A 24,808-nucleotide genomic window follows, 5' to 3' on the forward strand; every position below is an offset into this window, starting at 1 on the left:
TACCTAAAATAGCAAAAAAATTTTATTATTTACCTTAGAAGTTTGTTACTGAAGCAGTATATTTTGAAACTGTCATTTTGGCTATTCAGAATATTTTATATACTACTAGAGTCCCAGTGCATGAATTTGTGCACCAGTGGGGTCCCTCGGCCTGGTCTGGGGGATTGGGCCGAAACCAGCTCTCTGACATCCCCCGAGGGGTCCCAGATTGTGAGAGGGCGCAGGCCAGGCTGAGGGACCCCACCAGTGCATGATCGGGGCTGGGGAGGGATGCGGGAGGTTGGCCAGCTCGTCTCGTCCCGTCCCATTCAGCCGGACCCCAGCAGCAAGCTAACCTACCGGTCAGAGCATCTGCCCCCTGGTGGTCAGTGGACATCATAGCGAGTGGTTGAGCAGCCTTAGCATATAAAATGAGCATATTACACTTTGATTGGCTGAACGGCCGACCGGTCGACTGGACACTTAGCATATTAGGCTTTTATTATATAGGATTATTTATTCTTTGTATTAGTCATAGTATGAACAGTTATTATATTATATAGAAACTGACCTAGCCCTAGCCGGTTTTTCTCAGTGCTTAAAGCCTTAGCCTGTGGACTAAAGGGTCCCAGATTCAATTCCAGTCAAGGGCACATACCTCGATTGCAGGCTGGATCCCCAGCCTGGTCGGAGCACATGAAGGAGACAACGAATCGATGTACTAGTATCTCTCCCACATCAATGTTTCTCTCTCTCTTTCTCTCCCCCTCCCTCTCCCTCTCTGAAATCAGTGGAAAAAATATCCTCAGGTGAGGATAAACTGAGTGATGTTTGGCAACTTCCTGAGGAAGAGCTCACAGGCAGCCCTGGTCCCTGCTATGGCTAATGGAGATATATGCTATCTTCCTGGAGTACCTTGTTGGTCGGTGATATATGGTCTAATCTCCTCAAACTTGACAGTCACTATCTGCCTTTACTAATTTGTGGGGAAGGTCCATCCCCCTTGCAGAAGAGACTATGTCCATTAAGGGAATTTGAAGTGCTGGGTCAGAAGACAAAGTACTTAGGAGTACAAACAGTATTCTCAACAGTGTTTTCAATAGGTCAGTGGGAAGGAAAATGATATGGTATGCAGATGCTTAGCTGCAAAGAATTTGGTTTTTTGAATCATATCTTTGGGATAATGAAAACTAGTATCTTGGTTAGGAATAGAGTTCATTCCTAAGAGACTAGGGGAAAACAGATTTCCCCAGAAATATGCCAAACTAACCAAGAGGGCTTTAAGTTAAATGTTGAAGAAGAGGGGGGAATCCCTAGCTGGTTTGGTTCAGTGGATAGAGTGTTGGCCTGTGGACTGAAGGGTCCTGAGTCCAATTCCGGTCAAGGACACATGCCCGGGTTGTGGGCTTGATCCTCAGCGGGGGCCGTGCAGGAGGCAGCCGATCAATGATTCTCTCATCATTGATGTTTCTATCTCTCTCTTCCTTTCCCTTCCTCTCTGAAATCAACAAAAATATATTTTTTAATAAAGGGGGGGGGGGAAATTCAGGTAATATTAAGTCTATATATGATGGAAGGCACCTGAAATAACCTAGAATAACAATAAAACAGAAACCCGAAGCCTCAAAGTTATCAACATGAGATAGTATTTGAAGCTATGGGTATAGATGAGATCACTCTTTTTCTTAGCTATTTCCTACAAATTACTCTGCAATTGCTTGCCTGTTTTTTGGTGTTTTTGTTTTGTTTTGTCAGTTTTGGGATTGAGGTCTTCCACAGTTGGTGAGGCCAAAACTCAGAAGATAGATATGGGAATGAAGGGGGCTGGCAAACCTCCCCAAAAGGGCTCACAGAGCAGTACTTTAGTATGCCCACCACAGACCAAGATCTGGTTTTCAGATTTTTAGGTACAGATTCTGCCACTGTATAAATACACAACATGCCACTGCACAAACCAAAATGCCACCCTGGCCGGTGGCTTAGTTGATTAGAGTGTCTGTCTGTATACCAAAAAGGTTGCAGGTTTGATCCCTGGTTGAGGTGTGTAGGGGAGGTAGTCAGTAAACGTTTCTCTCTCTCTCTCTCTCTAAAATAAAAAAACATATATATTCCCCAGGCGAGGATTACTAAAAAAAAAAAAACCAACCACCACAAAATCCATGCACCCAAATGCCAATTTATTAATGTATTTATGTATAATTTTATTTTATTTTTTTAGAGGCAGGGAGAGAGATTAAAACATCAATGATGAGAATCAACTGATCGGCTGCCTCCTGCACACCCCCTACTGAGGATCAAGCCTACAACTTGGGCATGCACCCTGACTGGGAATCAAACCGTGACCTCCTAGTTCATGGGTCGATGCTCAACCACTGACCCACATCAGCCGGGCTATCTACAATTTTAGGGACTAGGAAACGTTTCCTTCCCAGTGACCTTAACATTTATGGCTACCATGAAGAATAACACCTTCCTCATATGAGGGTAACTATGAGGCTGAATTATTAGTTAAACGGTGATTGACCCAGAATAGGTCCAAGAAAAAGTTGAATGTTAATATTGAGGGATGCAGGAAATGGTAAAGTCTGATTATTTCCAACCCTACAAAAAAGAAATTCTCTTTAAAAATAAAATAGCCATATTCACCAAGTTAGGAACTTCTTTTTAGAATTTCAAACCAGAGGGTACTAGATAATGACTGTAGTGTTATTTTTAAAAAATATATTTTTATTGACTTCAGAGAGGAAGGGAGAGGGAGAGATAGAAACATCAATGATGAGAGAGAATCATTGGTAGGCTGTCTCCTGCATGCCCCCCACTGGGGATCAAACCCACAACCTGGGCATCGAACCCAGGACCCTTTAGTCCATAGGTGGACGTTCTATCCACTGAGCCAAACCGGTCAGGGCAGTGTTATTTTTTATAGTAAGATCAATTCAATAAAATATTAGACAGCCTTTATAATTTTGGTTATGAAGATTATACAGCAATATAGGAAATATGTATGACATAGCATCTAGTGAAAGAGTAGAATATGCAATTGTTTTATATTGAATTTCATGGTTTAAAAGCAAACACCTGAAAAAAAGTGACATGAAATACATCAAAATACTCAGAGTGGTTTTATTAGAAAGGTAGTCTTATGAGTGATTTGTCTTTATTTTCACTGCTTTTCAAATTAAACTAAGATTTTTTTTAAAATATATTTTATTGATTTTCTTACAGAGAGGAAGGGAGAGGGACAGAGAGCTTGAAACACTGATGAGAGAGAAACATCGACCAGCTGCCTCCTGCACACCCCCTACCGGGGGATGTGCCCACAACCAATGTACATGCCCTTGACCGGAATCGAGCCCGGGACCTTTCAGCAGGCCGACGCTCTATCCACCGAGCCAAACCAGTTTCGGCTAAGATTTTTTTAATAACTAAAAAAAATTACAGCCCTGGCCAGGTAGCTCAGTTGGTTAAAGTGTCATCCTGATATGCAAAGGTTGCAGGTTCGTCCCGGTCAGGGCATAAGAATCAACTAATGAATGAATAAATAAGTGGCAACAAATTGCTGTTTCTCTCTCCCTCTAAAATCAATTAATCAATAAAAATTTTTTAAGGAGCACAGCTGGATTGTATGCAGTGACTACTGCTTTTTTTCTTTCCAAGTCTCCCAAGTCTGTATAGTCACCAAATAATCATCCAACCTCATGTCACTTCCTTTATTTTTTTCTGACAGAACTGGTTATTATACAAATCAGTGGTCGGCAAACTCATTAGTCAACAGAACCAAATATCAACAGTACAACGATTGAAATTTCTTTTGAGAGTCAAATTTTTTAAACTGAAACTATATAGGTAGGTACATTGTTATTAACTTAATTATCGTACTCCTAAGCCGGCCTTTGCTAAAAACTCAAGGGGCCAAAGAGCCGCATGTGGCTCGCGAGCCGGTTTGCCAACCACGGTACTAGATTAACAAACTACTATACACAAGATATATCCTAATTTTAGCATAGCATAGCATTTAATATATCTTTGATCTTGATCAAAGTTCTTTGGGTTACAGTGACAGAAGTCTACTTAGATTTTCTCATGTTAAATTGTGAATCCAGGGGAACCAGGAGCATTACATAACACCCAAGGAGTAAGTTCAGCTGAGGACTGAAGTCAGTGACCGGTATGTTATCAAGAACCAAGGAAATTCCATCTGCATCTTGTCAGAACCACGTGCCTTCTGGTCCCTGGTTCTTTCTACACATCTGCTTCATTCTCTCTTCCCTTTAACCACCAACCTATGTGTTTAGCTTCTCTGATCCACACGGGGCAAAAAAAGCTGCTCAGTCTTATAATCAAATTTCTCCTATCTCCTGCCCTTTGTCCAAGTGCTTAGAGAACCGGTATCCCAATTTCAATTCCTAGGAGAGAAAATCTAGTCCATTGCTTGGGTCAGGTGTCCACCCTGGATTTGGCTTTGGCAATGGAAGTGGGGGTGGGGTCATCTAATATAAATTTGGTTGCAAAGAGGCCACCCTTCGTTAGGGGGAGAGTACAGAGAAGGGAGTCATGGCTTGGCAGACAACTCAAAAGGTATTTGCTACCTGGATTTCTCATGAGTTCTCAGGGTTAAGGTCCAGAAATGGGAGTTGACTGAATAGACAAGATGATAAATTGTAACTGGTAAATGATCACATACCTACTTCAGCGGCATACTGCTGAAGGTTTTTGGAGTGGCTCTCAAATCTTATAAGTAGATCTCCAATAGCATCCAAAGGTTCTTTGAGGGCTCTGTCCTGATCAACATTTTTTTTTTAAGTTCTAGATTTCCCAGATCTAGTGAATTTGTGCTTCCATGTTCCTGAATTTACTTCAGTCTTCTCTCTCTCTACCCCTGTGCACATTCTCAGCTAATGACAGACTTCTTAACTAGCTGTTAAAAAAAAATTAAGGAACCAGAACTAATTATCCACTTATCACCAAAGCTATCAATGGACCTACATCTGTATTAATATAATCTTCCTATAAAATGGAAGAACCATCTTTACTCCATCTTGTGCATTGGATCCCATCTCCTCTTACCTAGTTAAGAACTTGTTTTTTGCTATTATTCCCCTATTTCCACCTACATCACTAGTTTTTATCTTTCTACTGGATCATTACCATCATCATATAACCATGGTGTAATACTAAAGGGAAAAAAATCAGCCCCCACAAATAGAGCTATATGGCACCCAGATTGTCAGTTAGCCATACAGTTAAACTATCAAGAGACCAAAAATAGTTGGTTTTAGTACTCTGGAACAAATACTGTATCACCTTGGAGAAATGTTTTAGCAATCTGTACAAATAGCTTTCCACATTTGGTTAACTATGGTAAACACCACAGAATATTATGCAATGTACTTGTTCTGTTGGGGTCCTCAGGCGAGAGGGTAGGCTAATCTCCAGAGAGTAGTTCAAGGAATGTGACCAGGACCTGGTATCCTGTCCATCATGTCTTGGTAACTCCTCATTGCTGTTTGATTCCTAATTTCATAGGCATCTTTCTATTGTAAAACGACCGCTGTTGAGTGGTTCCCTTAGCTACACGCTTCTCAGTTTGTGAATGATCAATCTGTAGGAGAATATTTCTTCACTCAAATGTCAAAGAGAAGCTCTTCATGTGATTGGCTGACTTAGGCCTAGTGCCCTTCCCAAACCAGAAGATGTGACCAGGGGTGATGAATTAACTCTGATTAGTTGACTTGCTATTCCTTATTCCCTGTGCAGGATTATGAAGAGGCTTTGGACAAACCCCAGCTGCAACAGCTAACAAATTTCATCCCAGAGCTTCAAAAAGGGTGAGAAAAAGAATTGGAAAAAATTCTGAATTTAATGAAAACGACAGTCTTATTCTTTATTGGAAATATTGACAATAATATTAACTCAAAACAGTCACATGACTACGTTTAAATAATACCCTATTTGTAGATTTGCTTCTTGTCAGAAGCAATCAACCATGAGAGGCTTCATGACAGTGGCCTTCTAACTCATCTCCCTGATACTCCCCCACAGTCCACCATCCATACAACATCCATAATAATCTGGATTATTCTGGACACTTTTAAGTTTGTCAAGTCATGCCTTTCCCCTTCTCAAAACCCTCACATAGTTTCTCATTGCATTTATAATAAAAGCAAAGTGCTAACTGCAGCTTACAAGGCCCTTGGCTGATCTCATTCTTGATTACCTCTCAGGTATGATCTGTATGCTTTCTTCTCTTCACTGTATTCATTGAAAGTGCCATGTACCCTCCAACCTTTACATTGTAGTCTTCCCTAAACTATGTGTATGGCGTTCTCTATCGCTTTCTTCAGAGCTCTACTCAAAAAGTTACCTCTTTAAAGTCTTCTCTGACTACCCTATCTAAAATAGTACATAATCTGTCTGTAGCACCTTACTATTTTCCTTCCTATTACTACCTAAAATTATATAAGACATCTACTTATTTTGTCTGTTGTTTGCCTCTCCTACTGAATCAAAGCTGAGATGAAAGACTTTTCTGTTTTGGGCACATATTCCAAGCATCAGAAGTGTACGTGTGCTATGTTCCATGGTTGAATGTGAGTAAATCTAATTAGAAATAACCCCACTATTTATGTTCTAAGATGCACTTAGAATAAAGAAGATACATTTTGGAGGTAGGAACTGATTGATTGGATGTATGGAGTGGTATCAAGGACTCCATGATTTTTGCCGGGAACACATGGGTGGGTGGAGGTAGACAAGATGCTAATTTGTTGGGAAGGTGTTCTGTTTTGGACATCTAAAGCTTGAGATGCCTGTGGACATAAAGTGGAGGTGTTAAGTATGCAGTGGGAAATGTAGGTTTAGTTAGATAATTACATTTCCTTATTATCTGAGTTATTTTGTTGTTGTTTTATAATTCTCACCCAAAGATATTTTCCCATTGATTTTAGAGAGAGTGGGAGAGAGAGGGAAAGATGGAAACATCAGATGTGAAACACATCAACTGGATGCCTCCTGCACGCATCCTGACCAGGGCCCAGGCCAGGGAGGAGCCTGCAACTGAGGTATGTGCCCTTGACGAGAATCAAACCCGGGACCCTTTGGTCTGCAGGCTGACACTATCCACTGAGCCAAACCAGCTAGGGCTGTCTGTTGGAGCTAGGTTTTCTTTTAATTGAATTTAAAGGACTGTATTGACATCTCTGGTTAAGCAGAACTCAGACTCTACGACAGACTTGCTGAAGTAAAATGTGGCAGTTCACAATGATGGGGCCTCTATTTTGTATAGTGAAGTGAGAGCTTCCTGACAACCAGTCATGATGTTTGGGCAATTGGTCACTTCACCTAAAACCGCAAGCTAATTCTTCAACAAAATGCTTCAATCCTACTGACAGTGTTCTGCAGGTGAGCAAATGACTATTTAGCATAGTTATAGGAGGAAATGCGTTCTTCCAGCTGTTTCTTCGGAACAGTTTATTCTAGGTTGCCACTTTTAAAAATTCAAGCTTCAGATACGCTTGCTCTGTTTGTACAGTGTATTTAGCAGATGTATATATCTTGTCCTGGGTAAAAGTGATTCGTTTCAATCTTAATTTTTTCTTTTTGCCTCTTGTAAGTACTCTAGTTTTTTCTGCAGTTATTGCTTCACAAAGGCTGAAATCAGTGAGGATCCAGTATTTCAGTGTGTTATCTGAAACACATCTGAACCTCCTGAAGCAATGGAATTTTTGATGTCATGGACTCTGAGAGGGGATACTGCTTCCAGGCAGTGGTTTGGGTTGCTCTAAGACAGTACCAATATATAATCTTCAGTCACTTAAACCTCAAATTTTTACCTGTGATTATGGAATAAAAGTTTGGTTTTCTCCTTCTTAAAGAACTTCACATATCAGCAAGAAGTTTGAGAAAGTGTTTTTATGCCAGAGATGAAATGGGATGGTGGGAAGCAAAGCCTCTTAATTCCTTGGAAGCATACTTAGTTTGCCTCAAAGGCCACAGACATAGCAGATTGGAAATATCTATCACTTTGTCACTCTATATTTCAACTGACAATTAGTCTACTATGTATACATTTATATATATCTCTAAGATACACAGAATACATTATCTTTGCTCTCCAGGAACTCATGATCTAGTACAACTGCATACTTATAACAACGGAAGTAAGGATAAAGGGTTGTGAGAATGGATGATTAATTCTGCCTCAGGGAGTCTGGGAAAGCTTCACAGGAGTAACATTGGATTGGGGTTTTGACGGATGAATAGGTTTACTAGGCAGATGAGGAATGTGAAAAGAACTAGGATTGAAAGTGTGAGTCCTCAGAGGAATGTTGGTTGGATGTAGGAGCATAGGGTGCAGAGATTTGGACCATAATATATAGAGACATGAGTGATATGGCATCATACATATGTAGTATACAGTAAAGGTGTTCGCTTTAAAATTATTCCTTTTTTTTACATAAATTCCAAAAAGTCCAGAAACAACTGGCCTACATGTAAATTAAAATGAACCTTTTGATAAAAGAGTAATATACAAAAAAAAAAAAATGAACCTTTTGGGAAAGCCTATTACTTTGGTGGGGCATGTCCATAGCTGTTGTAAGAGAAAAAGAATCCTCTCTTGAAGACAGAAAAGATTTTAGTTACTTCCCTTCAGATGATCTCCTTAGTTGTCTCTAAATGGGAATATTTGGCTTGAAAACAAATACTTACTTTCTCCTTAGCTACAATTTTGACAGGTGAAGACATACCTGAAGTCATTACTACTTGATCCAGATACCTGATCTTGACATTGCCTGTGTGTGATTTGCTTAATACAGTAATCCAGTAAGATTATATATGTATATACTTTTTAGTTTTCAATTACAGTTAACATTCAATTTTATATTAGTTTCAGGTGTACAGACTAGTGATTAGACATTTATATAACTTATGAAGGGATTTCCCCCTGATAAGTCTAGTACCCATCTGAGTTAATAACATGCATAGTTATTACAATATTATTGACTATATTCCCTACACTGTACTGGTAAGATTCTATTTTTAGGACACTTTCAGAATTTGATCTGTACTCTTGAGTTTTGATTATTCTGTAATGCAAATTTTGCTAACTTGATTAATAATGAAAATTAGATATTTTTTTTATCTTCCTATGAGATTTTTGGAGAACGTTCACTTAATTACAGAGCAGAAAACGAGTATTTAAACTCTTCAGAGTTCTTTGCTATATTTTGTATTAATCTTTGTTTCCCCAATTCCTGGGCACATGCTAAACAAGCAAATAATTATTTGTTGAGTAAAACAGAACCTAGAAGCTGTATTTTCTTTAGGGTGTACTGCATGACGCCGCAAGCCCCAAAGCCCAGATAACCCAGCTTCCAGCCAAGGCATTTGGGATTCCTAACCAGGTCTGTTAAAGAAATTTACTGTCACCCTGCACGAAACGCCTAGCGGTGTTTAAAAAAACACACCCCAACCTCCCACACAGCAAACGCAGAGACCTTGTAAAGATGACTCACAGCACTTTATACATTCTATTTAGTACAAGGACTAAAAGTCGTTAAAATTAAATGAACCCTTGGCGGATCTGACACTTCCCAACTCCCAGTATTTTCAAACAGTCGCGGCAGGCTTCAGGATTTCCAATAAGGCAAGCAAAGCGAAAACCGCCCCTGTTCCTTAAAACATACAAGTTACCTCCTTCTCTAGACGAACCCTTTTCAGGAGAAAGGCAGGCACGGAAAAAACTCTTACTTGGAAAACAAATCTTAAAACGAAAAAGAACTAATCTTCCAGCGGCCTCGGCCTGCCCGCCGTAGGTTGGCCAGCGTGGAAGCGGCAGCCGGGGAACCCTCAATGTCACCCGGGCGATTCCGGCGGGCGGAGCTGTCGCAGGCCGGGCACGCGCGCAGCCGCCGCGGCCGGACCGTGAGCGGGGCATCCCCAGGCGCCGCTCGGGACGGAGCGGAGGAGGCACGGGGACTGCACCTCCCGGAAGCCTCTTTCCTCAGGCCGGGAACGACCAGGACTGAAGGCGCAGCGGGTGCGGGTCTCCCAGCCGCACCTCCACGCCGCAGGCGCACCGGGCACGGCCGTACCACACCCGCCCGCCGCCGAGGAGTGCAGGTAGGGTGGGAGGGAGAGCCATGCTGGAACCCTCGGAGGGGCGGGGCCGAGGGAGGGCAATCTCTAGCCGCGCCTTCGAAACAGCGCTCCTTGTTCTCGAGGGTCCCCCGCGCGGCCGTCTCATCGAACGCCACTTCCGGTTCCTTTTAAAGGCCCCACGCTGTGCGGCGCGGCGCAAGCCAGAAGGTATAAAAGGGAGCGAGAAGGCGGGACCGAGGAGGAAGGGGAAAAAAAAAAAAATAGCTGTAGAGGGGGGCGGGGGAGGTGCAAAGGGCGCGCTCGCGCGTCACGTGACCGGGACGCGCCGTTCTTCCGTCGGCCATTTTAGGTGGTCCGCGGCGGCGCCATTAAAGCGAGGAGGAGGCGAGCGCGGCCGCCGCTGCTGCTGCTTCTTTTTTAGTGCAGCGGCAGAGAGCGGGAGTGCGCGCCGCGCGGGAGTGGGAGGCGAGGTGGGCAGGCCGGGGAGAGGCGCAGGAGCCTTCGCAGCCACGCGCGCCTTCTCTGCCTTGTTGTGTGCTTCGCGCGGTACGGCGGGCGCGCGGCAGCGGCGGGGATTACTTTGCTGCTAGTTTCGGTTCGCGGCAGCGGCGGGTGTCGTCTCTTCGGCGGCGGAGGCAGTAGCACGATGTCGGAGGAGCAGTTCGGCGGAGACGGCGCGGCGGCAACGGCGGCGGTAGGCGGCTCGGCAGGCGAGCAGGAGGGAGCCATGGTGGCGGCGGCGCAAGGGGCATCGGCGGCGGCGGGAAGCGGAGCCGGGACCGGGGGCGGAACCGCGGCCGGAGGCACCGAAGGGGGCAGCGCCGAGTCGGAGGGAGCGAAGATAGATGCCAGTAAGAACGAGGAGGATGAAGGGTGAGTAAGGGGCGGCCCGGGATAGCCAGGCCCAACTATTCCCCCTCCCCCTTCTTGTTCCCCGCCATTAGGCCTCGTTCCCGCTCTCTGCCCTCCGTCCAGGGCCCCACGCCGCCTCCTTGCACGGCTCCCCGCTCCTCGACGTTGGCATCCCCGGGGGCTTTCATTTCCTTCTCCCCGTGCCTGCTCGCCGCCCCCTCCCCCATCACACACGTTTCCACCTTTAGCCATCACCACGCTGCTCCCCGGCCCGCCCTTACTCCCTCCCTTGCCCTGGGTCTCCTCCCACCGATTTAGCCGCCAGGATTTTTTCCCGCCTGTCGAGGGCACCTTTTCCTCCCCCCATCCTCTCCGTCCCCCGTTTCTAAAGTCCAGGGCATAAAAAAACGCAAACAGATATCAAGCCTTTATGCAACTAAGGTTTATTTGGAGCGACTCACTCCAGCATCCCGAGACGATGCGATTGTTTTATAAAGTACATTCTTTGGGGGAACGCGTAGGCTTCCACCTGTGCTCCCGTTTCCGCTTCAGGATGACTTTTTTTTTTTTTTTTTTAGTATTTTGAATAAGTTTCGCCTCGATCCCTTCGCCTTTTTTTACTGTTCACTATCGCACAACGGCTTGCTTCCATAGCCCCTATTTTTCAGCCTAGGGAACACATTGGACTGGGTGAAAGTCCCCGCACCGCCTGTTGGTACCTCGGTTTGCTCCACGGGCCTTGGTTAAGTTCCCGGTCGGCGGGGCCTGCACTTGACTGGAACTGTTCTGCCTCCGGCTCCTGGCGGCCCTTCCCCCACCCCGCCGAGTGACACTAACCACGCACCCTTTTCTCGCTCTCAGCTGTTGGGTTCCCCACTTGTTCGTGCAGATGTGGTCCTCTTACCCACTTTACTTTTTCTGTGCAGTTTCCATTTTTTTACAAAATCCTTTTTTCCCCACCCGGTGCCCAGGATCCTTTTTTGGTCTCTCTTGATTTCTCCTTCCTGCTCTTACCCACTGTTAAAGGAGGCCCACCAGCCTTTTAAAAAATGAACAAATCCTGTATTATGCTATGGCATAACTTTTTTATTTTGCAGGTTTTTAAATAGTAACTTGCTACCTCCCATTGGAAATGGTTGTGCACATTACTTAAAGCTGCACTTATATCAAAATGCAGCATTGGGGCGCGGGAGTTAGCAAGAGGGACTAAATCGGGGTTCTTGGTTGGGTTTTCTTAACTCCTGTTAATAACGATCTTGGGTCAAGCTTCCAATCCTTTTTGTAGTGTGTGTGTGAATTTATTTCATTATAACAAGGGGAAAGGTGTTGGAAGGTAAAAGCAGGTGGGAAAGAGCACAAGATTTGGAGGGAGGAGAGAGAAGCACTTTGGAGTCCAGGATTTAATCTAAGCCCAGACAGACTTGTTCGGCTGTTTGCTGATTGTGCTGACTGGGAGACTGGAGGTGGGATAGGAAACTAGCTTTTCTTAATTAATCTTGAATAATGTATAGCTTAATTTAAGAAAGGGATATGTTAAATATTTGGAAACTTAAGCCTTGCTATTTTGGTTTTTGTTTTCTGAATTCTGTTATTTGGGCAGAGGTACCAAAATGAGTAATTGTATATATAACTTGTTGTTTGGGGCAGGCTTCCTGTTAACCTTGATTTTTCAAATCACAAAGTAGCTGCCTTTGTAGTTAGCTACTGTTGAACTGAAGTGTAAATTAATTAAAGTTTTTAACCCTAACAATGTCAAAAACTAAAACTAGAATTTTGATTGGTTGCTGTACCGGTTGTTAATTCCCTAGCCATTCAAACTCCTCCCCACGACACTCTGAAGCAGCGACGGCACAGCGGGAAGAATGGTAAAACTTTTAAATTTTATTTCTGTATTATAAAGGTTTCAATAGTCATAACTTGGAGAGGCTGTGTTTTGGTTTGTTGCCCATTGACTCCCCAGGAAATTCTAGACCTTAGTACAGTAGGATATCTTGTACCTGGGATATAAAATCTTTTTAGGTACCATGAGTGATCTTTGGGCAAAACTGATGCTATTACATCGTTTTTGTTCTGTGGTAATGCATGTAATTGTGGTTTGGCCAATTAAAGCTTAATATAATTAGTAATTTTTTTTATCTGGGCAAGAAAAAATAACTAATTTCAAATTTGATTTTTGTTTTTTAAGAAAAATATAATTTTGGAATTATAAGTTTAGTGCTAAATGTGAAGGTTACTTGATGTATATAAAATCTTGTGTTTAAAATGTCTTGCATGTTATACTGAAATATTCTGGAGATGTCAAAAGTAAAATAATTTAAAAAGTAGCATTGTATATATTATGCAAAATTGTACATTTTTATCACCAAACCTATTTATTTATAAATATAACTTTAAGAATTGATATGTACTATTCAAAGATGGGCTGATGTGGCTTTCCACTACAGCTCTTAAATCAGATTTTTTATTTTGTGTGATTTGGCTGGAATGTTAATTACAGTTGGTTGACATGTTCACAGTTGCATGACTGCTCTTTGGAAGGCTAGATTGACTGTTTTTTATATTACTTTTCCTTAAAGCTCAGTTTTTCTTTAGGATTATATTAGAGTTTTCCAGGAGTTTTTTTTATCCACCACTACTGGAGCATGGAGGGCCAGTAATTTGTAGATAGCTGACTTATATGTACAAATTACCTTCTATTAAGAGCCCAGTTGGGATATCATTTAACTTTTATTTGAGCTTTTCTTGATACTGTATTCTCATCCACTGAAATCTATCCAGTTTTATATTGGAGATAAAGCAGATTGGAAGCAGCAGTAATCTCAAGGGGAAAAAAGCAAAAGAAGAAACTGGGGTCAGAATTGGACATAAAGAATAAAAATGTTTCTGATGAAAATTATACCCTCATACTGATATTTTACTGCTAATAGTGACACAGTAAGATTAAAGGATAATTGTACATGGTCTTTCTACTCCACTATATATTCCAAATCTTATGTAATTATTTTCAGTAATTTGAAAGGACCATAAACTTAGGTCATTGTTTTACTCTTGTAAAAATTATACTGGCCTTGTTGCCTAATACTATAACTTCACAAGTTTTTTGAGTGACCTCTCAGGAAAAATTGGCAGTTAAATATTTATAGTTTAATGAACATTTTAAATTCTGTCCGATTATAACCTATTGAAAATAGGAGGTTCCCTTTAAATTAAGCAAGTTTACATTTATCAAATAATGCTTTTAATTTTTAAAGTCTTAATATTTGACCTTTTAAAATTATTGCCCACCCAGCCTCATCCTATTAAATTAATATAATACTGTTCTTTTGAACAAACAAACAAAAAATCTCAAGACCATTAAAAAACTTCTTGGTGTCTGTGCACTTGCCGCCCTATCTATTCTTTTTCCTTGTCTTCCTGTTTGAGGGACATTGGGCAGCAATTTCATAATAGTTTCAATAGTAAGGGTAAGACTGCTTACTAGATATAAAATCATCTAAATTTAATTTCTTAAACACATTTCTGCGTGTGTTTCTTTTTACAGTTCTAACTTGGGAATAAAGTGATTACAGTTTCATCCTAAATTATTAAATCATTTTGTTGTAGACTTAAAAGTTTTCTCAAAATCTGAGTATAAGACTAAACAGCTGTTTGAGGAGGGCATGCCTGTTACATACTTAGAATAGATGTTTCCACAGTTTACTGTGGACTTTTGGAGTAATTGTTTTCATAATAAAATGCCTTCCTGAATTCACCTCATTTTAATCTTTCCAACTTTAATATCTTAGTTTTTATTAAGAAGCTTTTGCACTGGAATTTCCTCTTTGGGTATGGACTCATGTTCTCTACAGGGCTGCAGTTCCATTAAGGTAGAAACTCAAAGATTAGTGTCTGGCAAAATAGACATGCCATGTAGCAAGGCAATTTTTAAATTCTCATGCTCAGTGGAAAACTATAATGTATTAGCTTTCAGACACTTACAAAATAGGTACATTGACTGGTTTGCATTGGATTGGGCAGGAAGCAAAAAGTCCTATCCAGTTACCATAGCAATACTTTTCTAATAACAGGATGTTTGATCTATTCTTCTAATCATTAGTATATAAGCTCAAGTGTGATTAGCCTGTTGGGAAATTTCGTGAATGCTGCTATAGGTTCTCTCCTTTTAATTTTTAAGAAACGGGACTATACGTTTTTGTTTTAAATATTTGAGGTCATAGTATACCCTGGTGCTTCGGGACATTCTGAACACTATTTGCTCTGTAAAACAATTTTAGAACAGTCTCACGCCAACTTTACTGGCCTTTGAATCAGTAAACTTGAGACCCTGAGTAGATGGGGTTTGAATAATAGCATTCTTTGGAACCTTTGACAGGTTTCCAGTGTTAAAATTGTAGCAATGGGTGTCCCCAAATCTTGAGATAATGAACATATAAGGGAGGAATAATAAATTCTCTCCATTTCAAATTCTTATCTATGAACGATACTATAAAAATCACCTGACCTTTTCGGTTTAGAATTAGAGAATATCATTGAAGTTTTTCAGTGCTCATTTTTGAGATAAATATACTTGCCTTAAGCCTGTTTTTTTCTCAAGTCGTGTGACATATTCTATAAACTAGTTGTGTATTTACTGTGTAGTTTTAATATTGCCTGAGTATTCTGTCATGTAAGGCTGCCCTAATATAAGAAAGTCTTGTCTGTTGTGATTTATAATCAACATGTAGGATGGTTCATTTTAGTCTTCAAGTGATACATGCCATACTTGAAAACATTTAAAAGGGAACCTTTTTCCTATTCTACTTAAAGCTGTGCACCTCAAATGTGTGCAAGTTCACAAATGGAGTGAAACATAACTTTTGTTAGTTCAAAGTTTTATTTCACTTTAGTTCTGCTTCAACATTTTAGTAGATAGGGCACTGAACTGGATGCTGGAAGCGTGGGATCTGTTTCTCTTACTTCACTTCCAACAGTGTGGTCTCAGGTAATACAACATGTTTGTTACTTGGTTTGCTGATCTATGTGTTGGAAACAACTGCTCACCACAGGAAGATTGACTACATAGCTTGCTTTCAGTTTGTGTGTATTTGTCCTGTGTCTTAATAGTTGATACTACCAGTGATTTACTCCTGTGGAGTAAAGGTAAGCATGTTTTAGTTTCTGGAGTATTATATTGTACTTTGGAGCTAGATATTTAAGACTGGGGTGGGGTGGGAAGACTTATTACTGGCAGTGTTTGGCCAATAGTCAGGGTGATAGTTTTAAGTATTGGGTCATGTTCTGCAAATTCCTGCTTACCTAGACTTAGCACTGTCACAAAGCCCAAACAACTAGGAAAATCCCCCTCTTTAGCCCTTTGAAAAAGATGAAAACTATTAGCAAGTAATAATAAAAAAAGAACCAACCATGCCATGGGATGAATCTTCTGTAATTGTTTCCCTTATACTATTAAAAAGTTAAAGAATTGCAGGATTCTTAAATTTCATCAGTCAGTAAAGATAAAAATCATTTTCTGAGTTTAGTGTTGATATTTAAATTGATTTCCAATGCATATCGTTATAGAATTGTGAATGTAGTAATCTCAGTTAACCAGAACTTTAGCTTCTAGGTTAAGGAAGCCCTATTCCTTAACCCCTAGTAGATGGGACTTAAAAAACTGAGAGTTTATTTGAAAAGTAAAAATACAAGATGTCATTCCTGCCTTGAATGAAATGAAATGAAAAAGGGGAGATTTGAGGTTAAACATTTAAAGTTTATTTAAAAGCTGTCATGTTTAGCTTATTAGCTATTATGTTTTCAACTTAGTATTCTAAAGTATAAAGTAATGACATTTAATATACTAAGCTAGAAAAATTAATATTTTATAATGATGGTTAAAAGTTTGTAAGCTATTTCTAAAGGTATGTTTTACACAGAATCTAAAATGATTACTCTTAACGTGGTACTATTTAGTTGCAAAAAGTAAACCCATCCCTTCCATTATAGGTAACTGGTGGCTTTAAAATAACTCTGTAATTTCTAAGGGAAAAAAAACCACAAGTGTTGGTGAGATTTCATGATAATTTAATATTTTAAAGGAATAACTACAATGATAAAATACCAGGAAATTTATTTAAATAAAGGTTAGTGGTATGCTTGAGTAACATTTTGAAAGGTGACAGTGATTGGCTAGTCAAGTACTTGAAATGTAAATCACATTTACATTTTGTCGTATTTTTTAAACTGTCAGAACTTGTTATGAAACCACATACGAAGATTGTGATTTGTTCGGAAGTGTTTGAAAGTTATAGAATTTGGGGAGGGGGCGGGTTCCCTATTCCAAAATTGAAAGTCTAATGATGCTTATAATTTTACCTTGAATAAGATATTTCACACTAAAGACTTGTTAGGGGAAGTAACTTGAAATAAAATACTGTTGGAATTGGTTTTGGAATAACCTAATGACCTCAAAAGTACAGAGAAAAAGTTCTTTAGATGGGGAAAAAACAGAAGTATTAAAGCATTTCCCACCAACCAGCTCTGCTCCATATGTAATGCCTTTTATATTTTGAAATTATTCCTTACATTAATTCATGTAGAGTACAGACTGGTGTTTATGTAGAGACACAGTAGTCATAAGATGATTTTTGGAATTAAACTTTAGTCTTAGACAACCTGATTTTCACTCTACATATATTTTTTTTTACATGGGATACTTAAACATTTCTGCGTTAAGTCTGAAAATAATCTTAGGATCCATTATATAAAATTCATCCTGACCTTTCCCCTTAATGTTGGAAATGTCATATAGTTCATGCAGATTTAAGTTATGCCATTGAATACATGAAAAAGTTGCTTTGTTAAATTATGTTTAGATTGTGCTCTACCACTTCTAAATAATAACTTATTTTTATTGAGCATCAGACTATGTTCTGTGCTAATTTAAGGTAGGCTCTTAGTCTTTTGTTTTGTTTTGTTTTCTTTTATAGATGTGGAAACAACCATGGAATTTTTTTTCCCCCTTGGGGTCACAGTTAGTAAGTGGTGGAGGTAGGATTTTGGTTTACTGCCTCTAAATTTATTTTCTCTAAAGTATATCCTACAAAGCAGCCTAAATTTCTAAAAGACACTGGATAGCATTTAGATAAGTCATTTGCACTCAATTATATAACTTTTGCCTGTCATTTACTGTAATATGGGGTAAAATCAATATCAGTAAAAGCAGAGACTTAAATTGTTGAGTGGGTGTTCTAAATTGAATAGTATATGCCTTTTGGGGTGCTAAATACCTAATAGGTAGAATTTTAAAAGAAAACGGTTAATAAATTACTGTAGGTGAAGTCCTACATTTTAATTGGGGTTATTGATTTACTTAAAACTAAGGATCAAATTTTAAACTGTATTCCAGCATTAGGGACCCATTTTTGTTGCTACTTGAACAAATCTTGTGATGTAGTTATAACTTGGCTGCTTAGGATTTTTCTGACATTCTATCTGTACTTCATTGTAAAGTGTTTGCACATCTCTGCAGGAGTGACAGCATCTTGGAAGTCAGTCTTTGTATTCAAGGCAGCAGAGGTAATCTGGATGGACAATAGGTATTGTGCTTTAAGCAAGATACAATAATATAAAACATAGAAACTTTAAATTGGTATCATCTTATACCATCTCAATTTGAGGGAGAGCATGTCAGTGCTGATGTTCTAGAGAGGCAAAAATAAGTTCCCATTTATCCAGAATTAAAGATAACACTTCACTGTACCATACTGTGATGTTTTGGTGTGCCTACTGAATAAAAGATGGAATGTATTTAATATGTTCCATTTAGTACAGATGGAATGGACTTGGTACAGTTTGTGTTCATTGTAGTATATTTACTTGTCCAGTAATCTGTTATGCAGCAACCATACTTAGAGCAGAAGAAAAAGTGATTTATGGCCTACCAAATGGAAATACATTTGCCTTAGAAGAGCCACTCTTACTACTGTATACTTTACATAAAATTTGGCAAGTTTGAGTGTCACCTAACTATGCTACCAAAATGGGTGGTTGAAGGCCTTTTTAGAACAGCAACTGGTGATTAACCTGGCAAAAATGAAGTAACTTGTTAAAATTTCTAAGACATGGGATGCACAAAGTGTGTTAATAAATAGCTCTAATTTACAGTAGCATGATATATTCGGGATGACTGACCCGAATAGTGTCAAATCATGATTACTTAAGGCAGAAGGGTGATACGTTGTAGATGAAAAAATTTTATTCCAAATAATTGAAGGTTAAAGAACAGTTGGAGAGAAATTGGGGAAGGCTGGCAGTGCCTTAAGGAAGGTGGAATATTTGGCTTTCATTCTTTAAAGGTGATGGATAGCTGAAGTTTTACTACATGGTTTGCTCTAAATATTTTGAGAAATAGTAATCTTAATATATATAAATTACAATTGGCCAGAATATTTTATTTTCTGAAAATGGAATTTGATGGATTAGGAAGGATAGCATCTTCAGTGACCTTTTCAGTTCTAAGGTAGACACAGTTAATGACTTCTCTACCAAAGACTATTAAAGGTGGGAAGTTTCTTTGGAGAGCACTTTTATGGGGCTAGTTAATGAATTAGTATGCTTATCTAATATTTAAGAAAACTGACTTCCTATGCTGTAAAAAACATTTGGGGCTTGTGAGTAATAATAGAACATGCCTCATTCTTGGTGTTAGAATTTATTTATTTGCGATTGGGTGTGTTTTTGTTTTTTTTGTTTTTTTTGTTTAGTTTAAGGATACTTAATCCAATATAAACATTGCCTTGGTTAAATAAAATTAAAACTAGTATTGTCTCAAATACAAAAGCTTTTTTAAAAAAAGCTAACGTTGAAAGGCAAGAAAATTCTGTGTCTGGTCTGTTTCTTAGATATTCTTTAGAGGCTGAAATAATTTCAAACCTAAATTATTGGTGAAAAACTTCTGTAATACTTACAGAATTGGTAATTTAAAATTTAAATTTCAACTTGAAGTTGTTTCTGTTCCGGAACTTGTAATGGATAAATAAGAGGTCATTGCTTTACTAGTCAGTTTTCTCATCTTTAAAAAGAGTTATGTCCTTCTAACCTTGAAAGTGTAAATGTTGGTAATGAACTTTCATGTATGAAGGAAGTACTCTGGATCTTTAGGTTAAGAAATAAGGTGTTTAAGGCAACTTAAGTGACTAGGATTGGTGTATTACTTGAATGAAAGAAAATGTAATTGAAAATATCCTCAAACCCCCCCCCCCCCCATTGAATTAGCAATAAATGTTAACAATACCTATACAACATGGATGTTTTGGTTATGTTCATTTGATTATAAAATACAAAAAAGGGTTAATAAAGGTTCCTTTAAGCATGGAAATTTTATCAGAGAAAATCCAGAAAGTTAAGCGTATAAATGGCCCAACTCTAGAAACATGTACAAGTTGAAAAACCTGACCTGAAGTGGGAAGCACAGTGTATGCCTTAAGTAAGACTTCTTTTACATTAAAAGTTAACTTTGTTATCAGTAGTAAAAATAAAGTTTATGGGTAAACTAGTAAGATCAGTAACACCTCAGTTAATCTGGCATCTTTAGGGAGAAGCAGAAGCAAGATCTTATTCTAGGGATAAAATTGGCTTCTTGTTGCAAGAATTGGCTTTAGTGGTAATATTTTAAAACCCACAAGATGTTGATATTTTCTGCTTTTAATTTCTTTCCACAGCTGGAAGTTAGTACCACATCCCCATCCCTACCCCGACCCACCCCAGTTATAAAGATGATAAATCGGTGAGCAAGGATGATTTTATTCCCATGATGAAATTTTTAGCCCTCACATAACAAATTCTGACAGTTTACCCTTAAAATAAAAATCTCCAGTCCTGTCTCTTTAAAGGGTAGAAGGTATGTCATATGATAGTTCTTTTGTGGAGGGGGACATAGGGCACAGATCTAAAAAGGATCACAGAGTTGCTGGATCTGAGCTTTATGGCCTATTGCTGTTTACAAAAAGATTTCACCTTAAATTTTTTGGTAATATATATTTTTGTTCTTAAAGTGTCTTAGTGGTTTCTGTTTACCACCAGTCACTTCTAGCATTTTAACGGTTTACATATTTTATTGCTGGTTAACTGAGGTTCTACTGTAAATAAATCATCTAGGTTAATTAGTGGATTGTGCTTCAATGGATAATTCTTTTTGTTCACTAAATTGTTCACATGATCACTTTTGTCTTTATTAAGGACTTCACATTAAAAAACTTGGTTTACAACTTAATTGTGATGTGAGATTTAGAATTTTCCATTGTATGTGCTAAGAGTTTTGTTAATGAGAACTATTAAATAGAAAGGAAGTTTAGCATAGACATGCTGTCACTGATCACTGAGGAATAAATAGCCTTTTTATACGTATAATGAAGATTTGGAAGGGAAATTTGAAGCTAAAATTCTGTATTTTGCTGTTACCAACATTTAACTTGTAATTTAAGAAAGGCTTAATGTACAAGTTTTTTTTACTTTGGGGAGACATTTATCTCTGCTAAGTCAGAAAACTTAACCTGCTGCCTGCTCACTATATTGTAATTATGCAGAAGCAGCAGTGATAAAGCAAAACTTTCCAAAACTGGAATAGGGTGTTCTTGATAATGTGGTTATATAGGAAGAATGACATTTTCACATACTGCCCAGTAAATTGGTGCAGTCTGAAAAAAGGGATTATTGATGTCGATACGTATTTAGGGCAAAGTTTGTTTTTGTTTTGTTTTTTTAGCATTTTAATATTGCTTTTTGTCTTTACAGGAAAATGTTTATAGGAGGCCTTAGCTGGGACACTACAAAGAAAGATCTGAAGGACTACTTCTCCAAATTTGGTGAAGTTGTAGACTGCACTCTGAAGTTAGATCCTATCACAGGGCGATCAAGGGGTTTTGGCTTTGTGCTGTTTAAAGAGTCGGAGAGTGTAGATAAGGTAGTGTGTTATGTGTTCTGATCAATTAATAACAAAAAAATGTTGATAGCTTGATAAAACTAATTTGCCCATTTGTGATTTCCCCTTTTGCAAAAATATGAAGATACAATTCTTGCCAATACATTTTATTATGAAGAGTTAGATTCAATAATTGTTTACTACGCCAACTATATTTCTGATAAAAAATTTAAAAATATGCCCAAGTATAAAAATAATTCATTGAATACGTGTATTTTGTGTGCTAGGCTCTACTAAATTAAAATTAACTTTAAAAATATTGAGACAAAGATGACTAATTAAAAGGATGTGCTGTGACAAGTTTATAGAAGTATAGTTTTTTTGTGTTTTTTTTTTTTTTTTTTTTTTTTAATTTCTTAGGCAAGAAACTTTTAACTGAGACATTTTGTCTTGGGCTAAGGAGAAGAGGCAATCATGTCTCTATTGCTGATAGTTAGAGGTGATGTTTTGTAGTTATTGATTTGTGTCTCCCCTACCGGTTCTTACCTTTATGTTTAAATACTGGTGTCACATCACTACAATTTGACAGTTTAATCATGAGCCAGTTAACATGTACCTAGCCTTAGCTATATTAGTTTTAACTATAATTATTTTTAGATAAGTTAATAATAGTCTCTGAACTTAAGATATGCATATTTAAAATAAAAAACTTCAATTTCCTTAGGTCATGGATCAGAAAGAACATAAATTGAATGGGAAGGTGATTGATCCTAAAAGGGCCAAAGCCATGAAAACAAAAGAGCCTGTTAAAAAAATTTTTGTTGGTGGCCTTTCTCCAGATACACCTGAAGAGAAAATAAGGGAGTACTTTGGTGGTTTTGGTGAGGTATGTGATGTTTTGACCCAGTTTTCTTTCCAGATTAGTGGAATATAATTGTCACATTAAGGGTTTTTTGAAGTTTTAAACAGATTATGCTGTTATTTTTGCCATGAGGATATTGTGAATACTTTTATTAGCAGATCTTTAAAGGTTGGATGATTGCATTTTTCCCTTTATTGAGGAACTACTGTATGCATAGCACTGCTGTGCACAGGGTAAACAAAGATGAAATAGACATTCTTATCTCATAGGGTATTAATAGAGTAAATTTAAATTTACCATATTAATGAGTAAATTTAAATAAAACAACATCAAGAAGAAATCCAAATTAGATTACCTGAGATATAGAAGGAAATGGTTCAGCTGAGATTAGGGTAAGAATTAAGAATAGAGTTTGGTGTCTTCTAATTTAAGTACATGTATATGTACAAATTTTATTAGGCTAATTATAGATAGTGAAATAGATAGAAGTTCCTTTTGTGGATTAATGATTTAAAGCTGAGAAATATAGGACATTGAGCTACAAATATAGTTTGCAGATATAGCTTGCATGCATCTTTTGCTTGATTTACAACTGAAGCATGTTTTCATAGTATTTAGGAGTGGAAATATTTCCCACAAAAATCTGAATATCTAGCTTTCTTAAATATTTGTAAGAATAAGCAACTTTGGAACTGCTTTCTTGTATGCAACAACCATCTAAGATGAGTAGAAGTTTCCACCTTTGGGCAGTCATATGTTCTCCAGTTTTCAGTGGTCCTCATCACTCTTCATTTTCTCCCAAATGCAGTCTCTTTTATTCTGTTTTTCTTAAAATTGACTTTCCTTCTGCTTGTTCTTGATGGGGCATTTGAGTTTGTGACCTTTGAATTAGATAGCAAATATTAGTCCCTGTGACGCTTGTTTTTATAAATATATTTGAAGACATTTTAGGTAAGAGTGGATGTTCTAATTTGATGAATGCTTTTCAAAGATTAGAATTAATGGAGAGGGACACAGCATATTAAAGCCTGAGGCCCAAATAGATGTTTTCTTTGTGCACTTGTCCCTTCTAAAGTTGTGCTATTATTGTTAGTAATGTGCAAACTAAGGCATTAAAAATTATTTTTTATACCAGGTGGAATCCATAGAGCTCCCCATGGACAAATCCAATAAGAGGCGTGGGTTCTGCTTTATTACCTTTAAGGAAGAGGAACCAGTGAAGAAGATAATGGAAAAGAAATACCACAATGTTGGTCTTAGTAAAGTAAGTTCGCTTTCATTTAATTGCAGACTTATAAAACTAGCTTTTCTTTTTTTAATAGTACAATCATACAGCTTTTTGTAAAGGCTTTCTTTGGCGTGCTTGTGCTTAAAGATGTTCCATTGGCTCCTTGTTTGTCAAAGTCATTGATCAACTTTTTTTGCTTTGATTGGGGAGCAAGAGATAAACTAATTTTTTTATTCCTCACCTGAGGATATTTTCCCATTGATTTTTAGAGAGAGGGACAGACAGAGAAATATCGATGTGAGAGAGACACATCGATTGTTTGCCTCCTGCACGAGCCCTGACTAGGGGCCAGGCCGGGCCAGGGAAGAGCCTGCAACCGAGGTGTGTGCCCTTGACCGGAATCAATGCCGGACCCTTCGGTCCCCAGGCTAAGGCGGGAACTAATTTTTTAAAAGTTACTGTTTATTGATTTTTAGAGAGAGGAAGAGAGAGTGAGAAAAAGATAGAAACGTTGATATGAGAGTGAAACATCGATGGGCAGCCTCCTGCACGGCCCCAACCAGGGAAGGAGCCCACAACCCCAGGCATGTGTCCTGGCTGGGAATCAAACTGGCCACCTTTCATATGATGTCCAACCAACTGAGACAAACTGGCCAGGACAAAATTTTTTTTTAAGTGAATTTTTGTCTAGGCTTTACCAAAATACATTTTTTGAAAAGTAGGACGTAGTAATATATTTCAAGCAAATACTTTTTTGATATCAGAAGTAATTATTTCTTTAAGCACTAATGGTTTCAGTTGGTAAACAGATTAGCCAGCTGTATTTTAGACAGTATTGGCCATTCTGAATTCAAAACAATATTATTTCTTGTATTTTCAGTTTAATATT

The 24,808-nt window shown here is 38.5% G+C and overlaps 1 protein-coding gene across 7 annotated transcripts in view; it reads left to right on the top strand.

Moving 5' to 3' along the window:
• Positions 1-10,353: 10,353 nt before the first annotated feature.
• HNRNPD (heterogeneous nuclear ribonucleoprotein D) overlaps positions 10,354-24,808 on the top strand; it is a 20,983-nt gene continuing 6,528 nt past the window's right edge. For 2 of the 7 annotated variants that reach the window (XR_013813832.1, XM_079778193.1), the window contains exons 1-5: positions 10,358-10,953; positions 12,741-12,797; positions 21,703-21,871; positions 22,554-22,715; positions 23,827-23,955. Coding sequence is in view for 6 of the 7 variants with exons in the window: in XM_079778193.1 (XP_079634319.1) it covers positions 10,727-10,953; positions 12,741-12,797; positions 21,703-21,871; positions 22,554-22,715; positions 23,827-23,955 (744 nt within the window). In the remaining variant the exon portion in view is untranslated. Of the gene's footprint in view, positions 10,954-12,740; positions 12,798-21,702; positions 21,872-22,553; positions 22,716-23,826; positions 23,956-24,808 lie in introns of all 7 variants that reach the window. The other 5 variants (XM_079778196.1, XM_079778195.1, XM_079778192.1 and 2 more) reach the window with 5 other exon arrangements.

Source organism: Cnephaeus nilssonii, assembly GCF_951640355.1.
Source record: "Cnephaeus nilssonii genome assembly, chromosome: 1".
Classification (NCBI taxonomy): domain Eukaryota; kingdom Metazoa; phylum Chordata; class Mammalia; order Chiroptera; family Vespertilionidae; genus Cnephaeus; species Cnephaeus nilssonii.